The following is a 12,566-nucleotide window of genomic DNA, read 5'->3' as shown; positions in this document are numbered from 1 at the left end:
TCATTTGCATATAATACTGTTGCTTATGGCCCTTTAAGCTTTACTAAATAATGTTCTGTGACATAGCTGTCCTGTGGTGCACCTGCCAGACAAGCAGTCTTCACCGTCAACATCAGTGAAATTCCGTGCAACTCTATCATCATCCACTGATTTGAGGGAAGTCACTTACAAACCTCTTATACCTCAGCATTTCAGCTCTGTTGAATTGACACATTGTTAATCAATGTGCCTTCACATCATCGTACTCAAACTGTAGCCTACCTATATTTTTGAACTCCTTCCCCACCCTCTGCTGGTAGCTTGGCCTCGCACACAGCACCCTGATTCACGCAGTGCTAACGAGGCTAGCAGCTCTTCCGATACTGTGGCAGAGACGCACCGGCTCCAACAACATAGCTAACGGTGCTCTAGTCATTGGGCTCCTTCAACATTGAAGCCGAAAGAGGAAAAAAAAAACAATAACATACAATCGAAGGAAGTGAGATATAGATATCCAATAAACAAATAAGTGAAGATGATTAAGCTCTTTTCTCTGAAGCAGCAGAAGAAAGACGAGGAATCTGCGGGAGGAAACAGAACAGGAGCCGGGGGTAAAAAACTAAGCGCGGCCCAGCTTCGAGTACAGAAAGGTAGGCTTGGATTGCCTCCAGCTTGCATATTTAGAAAATCATTCACGTAAACACAAACGTATACTTCATATTAACGTTTCTCCCCATAAGTTTAATAAAGACACACAGCGTAAGATGGTGTGCATTGTCATTATTAAAATGCAGAGGAACCCGTTAGCATAGGTAGCTAACCCATTGCTAGCTGTGGCTAGCAAGCCTAGCTTCCTAATTTGAAAACAAAACCCAAACGTCGCAGACTGGAGATGGTGAAGAAGCCACGAACTCGTCAGATCATTTAGCTAACTGGCGTTAACTAGCCAAATATCTAATTTCACTGAAAGGTGTTTATTGTCTGGTTGTGTTTTTATTCATAAACAATCAATCAGGGTATCAAGCTGGCCGTTTTTCTTCTGCTGCTTAAAGTGTACAAGTTGTTCATTTATCTTTTACCAGGGGGCTAGCTAGCTAGCCAACATGGAGATCTAAGTAGCAGTAGGTTAAGTATGTAAAATATATCAGATAAAACAGGCAGGTTGTCAGCTAGAAACTTGTACTTCTCTTTGAAACAGGATACAATCGCTCTTTAGATAATAACCTAGTAGTGCTAAATAATTGTGGACTGTTTGCTTCGACAGTGTGGACACTCGCTATACAACTATTAACTAAGAATAACCTGTGTCAAGCAAAAATGTAGCCGAAGTGTGAAGATTTAAAATTGAAAATGGGCCCTGTTCAGCTACATCCACTGTGAGATGAAGACCAAATTGAAAGAGAAACCTAGTAGAAAAATGATTCTCAACATTGTTCTAGAGGGTCATTTTGTAAAGCAAAAGGCTTTTAAAGGCGATGTGTTTGTTTGGTGTATCCATGACTGGTGGCATGACATCAGTGTTTAGTAAAACTTTTAAAGACTCATATGGATTTACATGATAAGGGTAGTCTGTTTTTATCACAGGATCCAATAGTTAGACCTACTGTATATGCACAGCACTGTTAAGTGTTAGGCAGCGTAAGTGGTTTGCCTCATTAAAAAATTGTCCGAAAGTATCATTTGGATATCGTTGACGAAACAATATTTCACAATGTTCCTTTTCTCTTCATCCAAAAGATATCAATGAGCTAAATCTGCCAAAAACATGTGAGATTGACTTTCCTGACGAAGATGACCTGCTCAACTTCAGACTCATCATCTCCCCAGATGAGGTGAGGGCCTGTCCCCAGTAGCGCTGGGGCACTTTGCTGGCACAGCTTATTTACTGTGTGTTCGTGCAAACAGAGAGGGAGATTTCTGAGTGTATGGAGGATAAAAACACAGTCATAAAAGAATCTCTCTCTCCCATCTCTCTTTACATCTCTCTCTCCCCTCTCTCTTTACATCTCTTTCTCTTTTATCCAGGGTTTTTACAAGGGTGGCAAGTTTGTCTTCAGCTTTAAGGTAAGATCACAGACGAGATATGTGTGAGGCCAGCGTGGGAGGAGACGGTGAAAGTGGGGTCTTTTTTCTTTGTTGGTGTTTGTGTCCTAGGTAGGACAAGGCTACCCCCACGACCCACCCAAGGTGAAGTGTGAGACGATGGTGTACCATCCCAACATCGACCTGGAAGGAAATGTCTGCCTCAATATCTTAAGGTGATCAATACCGCACACAAACCGATAACACAACTTGTGAGTAAAAAATGAAAAAAAAACAATTTTTCATACGGTTTTACTTACTTGCATATTTTATTATCTTCCAGAGAGGACTGGAAGCCTGTGTTGACAATAAACTCGATCATATATGGACTACAGTATCTATTTCTAGTGAGTAAATGACTTCTGTGAACCTGTGATTTCGATTTGTGGCGCTCCAGCCGTATTTAACCCCATGTTTTATCTAAGGGTCATTCAGACCCATCAGTCATTGTGACCCACCTTCGTATTGCGACAACCGCATACAAAAGGCTGTCTCAGACCCCCACATGAAGAAGGTTAAAAGAAAACAATTTGTTTTTGTATTGGGTTAAATTGGGTAAACACAACAATGGTTCGTTATGAACCTTTGGGTCATGTGGCCCGAAGGCAGCACAAGGGTTAAACAAACAAGAACCACAAATCCACTTCCTATCTCAACTCTGCCTCGGTTCGGCTGTGGCTCTCCCCCCTGGACGTATGCCTTCTATAAATGTTGTCATTTCGATTCGCAATACTCGGAACAACCTTTAAACAAACAACAAACCCCAATTCCACTTCCTGTCTGAACTCTTCTTCTCTCCCCCCATCAGGAGCCCAACCCAGAGGACCCGTTGAATAAGGAGGCAGCGGAGGTGTTGCAGACGAACCGGCGGTTGTTTGAGCAGAACGTGCAGAGGTCCCTGCGGGGGGGCTACGTGGGGGCCACCTACTTTGAGCGGTGTCTGAAGTAGCTCCTCTCCCAAGATGCTTTTCAGTTTTTTTTCCCCCCCCGAGACGCTTTACCGTTTACACGCGCGGAGACACTGACCGACTCACTGACTGGAGTGGACGTTGGGGGGGCGGGGGCCGGGTTGGGGCGGGGGGAGGGAGGGTGGAATAGCGTCCAGAGGAATGGGAGGCAGATGTGATGGTCAGTGAATGTTGCTCGGAGAATCGATAAACCGGTAAATGCCACTATGCTGATGATGATGATGATGATGATGATGATGATGCCCACCAGAGTTTTTTGTTTTGTTGCAAAGATAAGACATGCCTACTGATCCATCCACCTCTAGACAGACAGACAGACAGACAAACAGACACCTACAAACTCGACTCAGCACGAAAGAACCGCTGGTGTTTACGTACGCTACAACATTCAGCAAGAGCCTTGCAGCATGGAAGCCCTCAGTACAACTGACGGCACATAGTGTGACGGCTGAACTGAACATGAACACATGCTCATACTATCTGAAGTGGGGCATAAGCTTCTAAGTGAACACGTATTTCAGGTACATATACCTACCCCAGCATAAACCCATGCTATAGAAGGACAAGGGCAGTAGACAGACTGACTAAGGACAGAGATGGATCAGTCATTTGCAGGCAGGGCTGTTGTGGGATAGGGGAGAATTTCTTTTTTTATTTTAATCGTTTTGGTGGGGAGGGGGGAGGGGGGTAGATTTACATGGAGTGGGTGAGGGGGGCTTAAAATGTTACAATTCTATTGTGTATATTGAAATCCCAGCTGTTCACATTGACTGCAATATGAATTATGTTAAATAAAATATTAACTTGAAGGATTATAATTATTGCAATATCAATACCCCAAAGGTACATTTCATCAAACTCTTTCCAGGTTTTTAGATGCAGGAAAACATGGTAAGGTTGTTCTTAAACCACAAGGGTAACTATAGTTCATGAAGTATGTTTTTTATTGGCTAGTTGTTGGTTTGGGCCACCTGATATCGTGGAATTGAAATGGGACAAGTTGTCAACAGCATGTGGGCCCGTCGGTTCTCAGGTTGAACCATGTACGTCTGAGTCATGGCATCACAGCCACTGCTAATGAGACAGACATGAACATATTACCCAGATTAATGATCTCCAACACCTTTCTGACCACAGCAGGTAAGTTGTGTTTTAGTACCATAGAAGTCAAGAATGTAGAGTACCTATGACAGTGTGCTGCAGCGCCCTCTGGTGGTTGGAGAGAGTTAGCGTCCTACATCTGGACTGCTCCTTTTGCTGGTCTGCTCTGAGTGATGGACCACAGACGCATCGATTTCTGTATTCAAGTTCAAATATACATTCACAGATAAAACACTGTAGCATTTTGAACACACGAGCGTTGTATAATAAGATGTAAATCGATCCTGTAAGGGTGACGTTCCAATAGCAAGAGGGGTAAGTAGTCAAGATTAGTATCAAATGTTGTTGTTATTGTACAAATCTTTATTAGTGACATATTACACATGTATTCTTTTAAAACATACATTAAGGTTATACAATAGAGATGGGAACCTATACATTACACACATAAAAACAAGCATAACATGATTAAAATAATAAATGTGTCTACAATCAGTAGGATGAATGTGCCAGCTGGGAAGATATTTCAAGAGGAACTATCCCCCCCCCCAAAAAAAACATGAAAAATAGAAAACTAAACTAAACAGATCCACAGGGGAGCTTTAGAGTAGCATGACGTGTTCTTCACCCTGGCCCAGGAGGTGTGCCCCTCCTCCAGGGGAAGGGTCGGATCTGGACGAGAAAAACTGGGTCTTAAAGAGAGCCTGGATGGCCTTATATGGAGGAAAGATCGAGGCTACACAATCATCATGAGTCATAGCATTCTACCACACCCATGCAGCCAGATGATTGCACAATACTGTCAAGAACACTGAGTCCATGTCCTGTTCGGGTACAGGGCGTCAGGCAGGGGGAGGCAGGGAGAGGCAAGGAGAGGCAGGGAGAGGCAGGGGGAGGCAGGGGGAGGCAGGGTTGTGGAAGATCTCAAAGAGGAAAAGTCGACCAGACAAGGCTTTGCACGGTGGCCGTAGAGGACGTTTTCCATGATTTTCTACAACATTCTGAACGCTGCTCCCCTTTTCCAGAGAAGAGAGAGAAGATGTCGTCTAGACCTTCACCGTAGATGCCGCCTGCAGAACAGCAGCAGAGACTGTGAGGCTCCACAGCGAGCCTGTTGGTCCCCTCGCTCATCAGCCCAGCTCTGAGGCAACTTGTTTACACAGAACAGCGTCACCAGCATGGAGCAGGCAAAAAACTAACCCGACAAACACACACACACAGACAAATATCACAGCAGCTCCCTCAGACGACCACGCCCCCCCCTCCCCCCCTCTCATCCTCGTTCACTCTGGAACGCTGGAATACTGGGCGGTCATGAGGACCAGAGGAACTTCCTTATCACCCGTGCCCAGCAGAGGGAACATCCGCTCCGAGAACGCCGGCACTTGGAAGCTGTGAACCTCGCTTCCCGTCTTGGCGTTGTAGAAGGTCACCTGACCCTCCTCGCAGTCCAGGTACACGCCCACCTTGCGGATGCGAACCGGGCTCTTGACCTTGGCCAGGGGCGGGGCGGTGAGGGCGCGGAGCTGGGTACCCCCCCACCAGAGGGCATAGTAGCCGCTGGCGGGACTCATGTCAAACAGGCCTTTCCTCTGAGACGACTCTCTCACCACGCCCACCTTCCAGTCCTTGTTCTCCCCCACATTCACCTGGGAGACAGAGAGAGTGAGACAAACAGACACACAGAGAGATATATTGAGGAGGAGGGGATGGAGAGAAAGAGGTAGGGGTGAGAAAACAGGCGGAGAACACAACAGCTTCTCTTCTCTAGCAGAACCCTGTGACAGTCTGTCCCCCGCTATGCCCCGACCTCTCCTCCCCTGCCCTCTACCCCCCTGTGACCTCTGACCTCCCAGTAATGGCGTCCAGAGTGGAAGCCCTCCTTGGCCAGCACACAGGACCAGACGTCGAAGCGATGGGAGGTGTTCCTGTAGAACTGCAGCTTCTCCCCTCTCTTCACCTGCTTCCTGTCATCTGACAGGATGAGGAAGGGGTACGCCGTCACCGGGTTTAACGTCACGTCCTCTAGGGACAGGAAGTGGACAGGTCGGTCGAGTCAAGCTCCGTGGGTATGACACAGAAGACTGACGTTGGCGTTACGTGAACAAAACAGTGAACAAAACATCTTACCCATGTAGGGCTTGATTTTCTTCAGCCCTGTAAGAGTGACGGATGGTTCAATTAGACGGTTGTTTACACGGAAACATCGTACAGATGACACTGTCACACTATCTTTAAATCAGTGTTCTCCTCTACTCGCAGGAACACACATACCTGATTTTGGCTTGATCTTCTTGAGATCTGAGAGGACAGATAGAAGTGTTAGTTATGGATCCCTGATGTGTGTGTGTGTGTGTGTGTGTGTGTAGGACCCACCTCGTAGAGACCACTGACTCTTCCTGAGTCCTTGTACACTCATCATGCTTTCACTCTCTGGTAAGGAGGTAACTGAAACACAGGACAGACATTGGCTTGCAACCATCTCAAAGACGCGCAGTGCCCTTTAACAGCATGTGTTGTGATAAGCTTGCAGGTGTCATACATGGTCCTTATCATGTCTCATTTAGAGATGACACAACCTGCTTGTGTAAATGATGAGAGCGGGGTTGGCCTGGTGTGGCAGAGCGTGTGGAGCGCGACAGGAGGAACAGGTTGGCAGGAATGCAGCCTAGACTGGTATGAGTTCAAGTGGCGGATCACAAAAGACTCAACCCATTAGGCTACTTCCTGTTTGGTTTCATTGCCACCTTTCTTGAGGAGGAAAATTCACCTGCACCTGTCACCTGACTGTACGAGGAAGTCCCTGGCACAATCACCCGGGTTTAGGAACCCTGGGTACTGAATGATGGGTTACTGCAAGATAACAAGGATTCTAGCCACTGAATCTTGCCGGGGCGCAGGCTTGTTTTCAAATGTGGGTGGGACATGTCAGTGTTTAAGGAAACGTAGGCCCCTGGACTCTTGGGGCGGCGAACGTTGTGATAATCTGACACCAACGACCCGCCCATGTTGGCCGGGAGGTGGCGGCGTGGCGGCGGGGTACTCACTGCTGCCGCAAGACCCCCGAGGGCGGACCTCGCCCATGTGGATGTCGTCCATCCTGTCCTTCACCTCGGCCAGGGCCAGCTTTACCTCGTCCAGGGGGAAGTGCAGCGACGGCTCCCGCTCCAGGTCTACGGACGGGTCCGAAACCGGAGGCGTGTTAGCCTGCTGGAAGGACTGGGGGCAGGAGAGAGAACATGCTGTGTTAGTGAGAGAGAGAACATGCTGTGTTAGTGAGAGAGAGAACATGCTGTGTTGGTGAGAGAGAGAACATGCTGTGTTAGTGAGAGAGAGACATGCTGTGTTAGTGAGAGAGAGAACATGCTGTGTTAGTGAGAGAGAGAACATGCTGTGTTAGTGAGAGAGAGAACATGCTGTGTTAGTGAGAGAGAGAACATGCTGTGTTAGTGAGAGAGAGAACATGCTGTGTTAGTGAGAGAGAGAACATGCTGTGTTAGTGAGAGAGAGAACATGCTGTGTTAGTGAGAGAGAGAACATGCTGTGTTAGTGAGAGAGAGAACATGCTGTGTTAGTGAGAGAGAGAGAACATGCTGTGTTAGTGAGAGAGAGAACATGCTGTGTTAGTGAGAGAGAGAACATGCTGTGTTAGTGAGAGAGAGAACATGCTGTGTTAGTGAGAGAGAGAGAACATGCTGTGTTCAGGAGGAGAGAGAGAACATGCCCCGCCTCCCTTCCCCTCCCTCCCTCCCCCCTCCCCCCCCTCACCTTCAGGAAGCTGACGTGGTCCTGGGACGTGGCCTGTTCCTCCAGCGCCGCCCTCCTCTGCTGCAGCTCCGTCAGCTCCGCCTCCACGCACGCCACCTGCTCCTCCGCCTGCGTCTCCACGGAGACGCGCTTCTCCTCCATCCCCTCCACCAGCTCACTGCGGATGCGCTCCACCGACAGGGACAGCTCCCCCAGCAGGTGCTCCACCTCGGACACCTCACTGCGAGCATAGTTCTGGAGGGGGGGGGGGGGGGGGAGGGTGAGGGATTGTGGCTGATAGAAGAGTGTGTGTGTGTGTAGGGGTGCCACTAGGGTTTCTGGGTCCCCTGGCAAATATTTTGTCCAGGCCCCGAAATTATACAGGAAAATATGGGTATTATGTTTGTCATGACTAGTAATTAACTGAGTGCCGCAATGACGCAAGTGGAGACATGGGTATCCATCTGAACTCTGCTTCTACTAGCCAGTAGAACAAACATAACAAAACCATGAACAGGTTCAGTAGAGTGCCACCCAATGCATTGGAATCACAAGACATCCAATTGACACTATCAATTGCATACATAAGAATGGGGTTCTGCTGGGGACCCTGTCTGACCTGGAGAGGGGGTCACCTACCCTGATGGTCTCCAGGGGGGGGGGGGGGGGTCACCTACCCTGATGGTCTCCAGGGGGGGGGGGGGGGGGGGTCACCTACCCTGATGGTCTCCAGGGGGGGGGGGGGGGTCACCTAACCTGATGGTCTTCAGGGGGGGGGGGGGGGGTCACCTACCCTGATGGTCTCCGGGGGGGGGTCACCTACCCTGATGGTCTCCAGGGGGGGGGGGGGGGGGGGGTCACCTACCCTGATGGTCTCCAGACGCTCCTTCAGCTCCGCCAGGTGGAGGCTCTTCCCCTCCACCCTCTTCTGGATCTCCAGCTCTGTCTTCCCCAGGAGCTTCTGAGATGGAGAGACCATGTTCCTGAATCACCTCATCCTCACTATCATCATCATCACCACCATCATCATCACCACCATCACCACCATCACCACCATCATCATCACCACCATCACCATCACCCCCATCATCATCACCACCATCACCATGACCATCACCCCCATCACCACCATCACCACCATTACCACCATCATCACCATCACCCCCATCACCACCATCGCCACCATCACCACCATCGCCACCATCACCACCATCACTATCACCCAGGTCTCTGTGTCAGAGTCAGTCTGTATGGTACCCCCCCCCCCCCCCCCACCTGTATATTATTTACTGTTGCTTGCTTTTCTACAGGTACACTTGCACTTATAGCGATTCATGTTGTTTAATTGTAACTTGTTTAACTACATGCTCTTATGGTTCTTCCCTTTGGCACTTATTTTGGTTGTTCACAATATGTGCTACATGTTTTGGCTATCCGCAATGTTTTGGGGCAATGTTGTTGTTATGATCAGTGACCAATGCACTTTGTAAAGCTCTGTCTTGGAAGTCGCTTTGGATAAAAGCGTCTGCTAAATGAATAAATGTAATGAGGTGGAAGCTCTGGGACTAATCTGACCCGTCTAAGACTGAAGAAACCTGTCCTTATCTGAATGTGAACTGCCCTAGATCCTACTGTCATCTGCTCTCCAACCTGGAGAGGATCTGCTCTGACAGCCCAGATGTAGAATGGAGCCATGATCTATGTTTCATCTGCGTAGTTTATGGAATTAAGAATTGTTGTTGTTCAATGATATGATCTTCACTGGTTGTGTAAATCACAGAAATAGTTACAAAGCGTTCCCACGGCTCTTAATGGGGGGGGGGGGGGGGGGGGGACAAATTGTTAACATTCTCAACATTTGTACGTTTTCTAAAGTCCCTTCCAATGAACACACGCACCTGAAATACCGTTCCCCAAAAAGCATTTAAAACACCGCCCCAGCCTGCCCCGCCCCCTCACCTGCTTAACGATCCTCTCCGTCTGAACGGAGACGGTGTTGTGCGTGCGATGCTCATGCAGGACGCATATGGCGCAGATACACGCCTGGTCCGTCCGGCAGAACACCTCCAGCAGCCGGTGGTGGAGGGGGCAGATGCGTCCGCGCAAGGCCTCCATGGGGTCCAGGAGCTGGTGGCTGGCGTAGAACGGCGTGGTCCGGTGCGGCTTAAGGTGTTCCTCACAGTAGGACGCCGTGCACGTCAGGCACGAGCTCACCGCCACCTGCTTCTTCCCCGTGCACACGTCACACACCACCACCTCCTCCTCCTTCAGGAAGGGGTTGGTGTTGGATCCGGGGACAACCGTAGACATCGGCAACAGTGTCATTCCTGCCGAGCCGTAACGGGTCTCTTTGAATTTGTCGGCGATGTGCGAGAACACTCGGTTGATGCTAAGTTGCGGCCGCTCCGGGAACTGGTGCTTGCAAAGCGGGCAGGTACACACGGGGCTGGAGGCCCAGTAGCCGCCGATGCAGCCCTGGCAGAAGTTGTGCCCGCACGGAGTGGACACAGGGTCACTGAACAGGTCCAGGCAGATAGAGCAGGTCAGCTCCTGTTCTGTGAACAGCTCCTGGACACTAGAAGAAGCCATCATGGTCTCACGGCAGTGGGATCTGAGAGGGATTGACAGAGAACATGTCACTAACACCTAAAGTATTCCCACAAAGTTCAACAGGCTATTCCTGAACACTATCAGTCAAGAGTGTGTTTACTTGAGGAACATCAAATAACTGACGAAGGAAAGACTGTCAAGTTGGTTGTAGGCCTACAAGCAATCAGCTGTTAGACACTACACAATCAACCAAATCATGTATCCTAAAAAACTGTAAATATGACTGTCTGTTGGACCCACCTGAATATTGAAATAGTTTGTTAATCTGTTTAAAATGCGTTTCCAGCTGACTTCATAGAAAACGACACAGTTGACAGCGGGCGTGTTGCTCCTGGTATGCAGAACAACATGGGGTGTGGTCAACCACCTGAACACGATCAAAGCTAATTCAGGCCGATGGGGAAACACCCTTGATTCAGTCTGTTTAACGAATGCTCTTCCTCCAGTCAGCACATGGCTGGCCCTGCTACATTCCATCAGTTCTCTCCCCCCCCCCCCTCTCCCCCCCCCCCTCCCCCCCCCCCCCCTCTCCCCCCCAGTCTTTGTTTACAGGCCTCCTTGTTGGAATTCCGTGTGCTTTTGTAACTGCTCGGGCTCTGAGGACTGCAACAATAGCCGCGACACTCGGTCACCGAATGGAAGATTACACATGTTTGTGAATGACCAACTCGCACCATACAATGACCAACAAAAGCACAATAGCGTTTGTTGATGCCAGCATATGAGCTCAGTCATACCTGAGACCCGCGGCCAACCTTCAACTCTCATCAAGCTGCTAGAACTATCTGAAAGTGTTGTCCTGATTTCATAAATGTGGACAGGTGTTCGACGGTTGTTTACATCTATCAGCCACACAAAATACTATGCTCTGTAGGTTATCATGAACACATTTGAACTGTACTATAGTATTAAGAACACTATTTCTCATTGTCTCATGACAGTATGAAAAAAAACATCAACATAATCTAACTAGATTCCTAACCATTCACTAAAACATTTTTTATGATTATTTAGTGTGACTCTTGCTGAAAAATAGTTGCATTAAATAGATCCTGATATAGTAGAATGAATAAAGCCCTGACAGTCTAATCCAGATTTACAGACCAAGCACTGATTCTACTGAATCAGGACCGTTACAGCTTTAAGTTACCACTGAGATTTCCAGTGAGAACATTGTTGATGAACCAGGATGATTTATTCATAGGCCATAAAGTTCCTTCTTGCCTGTCAAACCTGTTCACTCCAGTTTTCAGCCTAGTGGAAGTAAAACAAAGCCAAAGCAATGATAAGAATTAGCGTAGCGCTGCTGGTCGGTCGACCGAATTGCGACACTGGGGACTGTCCCTCGTTCACTCTCATCGTGACGGTGTCTGTCCTGATCAGGTCGAGTTGGTCTAAGTCTGCTTACCTAACTACTGTCCTCCCACATGCTACAAGCACTTTCCCACCTTGCAAGATCATTAACAGAAAAGGAATCTAAAAGAAATCGTCTGTATCCTTGTCGGTATACTAGTCAATATTATGTTTACTATATATATATATATATATATATAAAGATTCTGAGATGATTGAAATATTCCACACTGTCTCTCTGAACCTGTATGAAACATAGACAGCTCCCTTTCGATAACAAAGGATTCACCTTTTTTATATTCTGAATTAAAGCACTTGCACTTTTGAGGTTTAATTGTAACTTGTCTAACTACATGCTCTTATGTTTTCTCCCGTTGAAACCTATTTGCTTTTCACAATGTGTGCTTCATGCTTTGGGGCTATCTCGCTGTTCATGATCATTGACCTCTGCAATTTTCTAAAGCATCTGCTAAGTGAATAAATGTAAATGTAAAAAGATCCACGTACCTTGTGTTTCCTTGTCTCCGCTCACTGATGTTGTGAAGTCAGAGCCCCCCTCACTGTACTCCTGTCTCTCTGTAGCGAGGCTTCTACTGGGCCCAGGTATGCATGTGCTTGGTGCGTGAGAGAGTGTGTGTGTGTGTGTGTGTGAAAGGGAAGTAGACTGCATGAAAAGCAGTCAGGCGACTTGGTGGATCTCTGTCGTGAGTGTGTGTGGAGGTGAGG

The 12,566-nt window shown here is 48.1% G+C and overlaps 2 protein-coding genes across 3 annotated transcripts; one reads left to right on the top strand and one right to left on the bottom strand.

Moving 5' to 3' along the window:
• The first annotated feature begins 75 nt into the window (after nt 1-75).
• On the top strand, nt 76-4,697 carry ube2m (ubiquitin conjugating enzyme E2 M). Its single transcript, XM_047038544.1, has 6 exons — nt 76-629; nt 1,717-1,811; nt 2,005-2,043; nt 2,134-2,237; nt 2,345-2,408; nt 2,870-4,697. The coding sequence occupies exons 1-6, from the start codon at nt 515-517 to the stop codon at nt 3,008-3,010; spliced, it is 558 nt and encodes a 185-aa protein (XP_046894500.1). The 5' UTR covers nt 76-514; the 3' UTR covers nt 3,011-4,697.
• On the bottom strand, nt 4,473-12,521 carry LOC124479609 (E3 ubiquitin/ISG15 ligase TRIM25-like). 2 transcript variants are annotated; one of them, XM_047038429.1, is made up of 10 exons: nt 12,348-12,521; nt 9,837-10,488; nt 8,743-8,838; nt 7,899-8,132; nt 7,178-7,349; nt 6,507-6,578; nt 6,405-6,431; nt 6,261-6,287; nt 5,980-6,155; nt 4,473-5,779 (listed from the first exon to the last, which is right to left on the bottom strand). In XM_047038429.1, the coding sequence occupies exons 2-10, from the start codon at nt 10,467-10,469 to the stop codon at nt 5,414-5,416; spliced, it is 1,803 nt and encodes a 600-aa protein (XP_046894385.1). In that variant the 5' UTR covers nt 10,470-10,488; nt 12,348-12,521; the 3' UTR covers nt 4,473-5,413. The 2 variants fall into 2 exon arrangements, with proteins under 2 accessions (XP_046894385.1, XP_046894386.1); XM_047038430.1 differs by lacking the exon at nt 12,348-12,521 and adding an exon at nt 10,728-10,989.
• Between the last annotated feature and the right edge of the window lie 45 nt (nt 12,522-12,566).

Source organism: Hypomesus transpacificus, chromosome 17 (genome assembly GCF_021917145.1).
Source record: "Hypomesus transpacificus isolate Combined female chromosome 17, fHypTra1, whole genome shotgun sequence".
Taxonomy (NCBI): domain Eukaryota; kingdom Metazoa; phylum Chordata; class Actinopteri; order Osmeriformes; family Osmeridae; genus Hypomesus; species Hypomesus transpacificus.
This window is presented reverse-complemented; position numbering and strand designations above follow the sequence as displayed.

Coding starts and splice junctions, on each gene's coding strand:
- LOC124479609 (XM_047038429.1), bottom strand. CDS start 10,469: ATGATGGCTTCTTCTAGTGTCCAGGAGCTGTTCACAGAACAGGAGCTG. Junction 8,839..9,836: donor CGGAGAGGATCGTTAAGCAG/GTGAGGGGGCGG, acceptor TCTCCATCTCAG/AAGCTCCTGGGGAAGACAGA. Junction 6,579..7,177: donor TCGGGGGTCTTGCGGCAGCA/GTGAGTACCCCG, acceptor CCTGTGTTTCAG/TTACCTCCTTACCAGAGAGT.
- ube2m (XM_047038544.1), top strand. CDS start 515: ATGATTAAGCTCTTTTCTCTGAAGCAGCAGAAGAAAGACGAGGAATCT. Junction 1,812..2,004: donor TCATCATCTCCCCAGATGAG/GTGAGGGCCTGT, acceptor TCTTTTATCCAG/GGTTTTTACAAGGGTGGCAA. Junction 2,238..2,344: donor GTCTGCCTCAATATCTTAAG/GTGATCAATACC, acceptor ATTATCTTCCAG/AGAGGACTGGAAGCCTGTGT.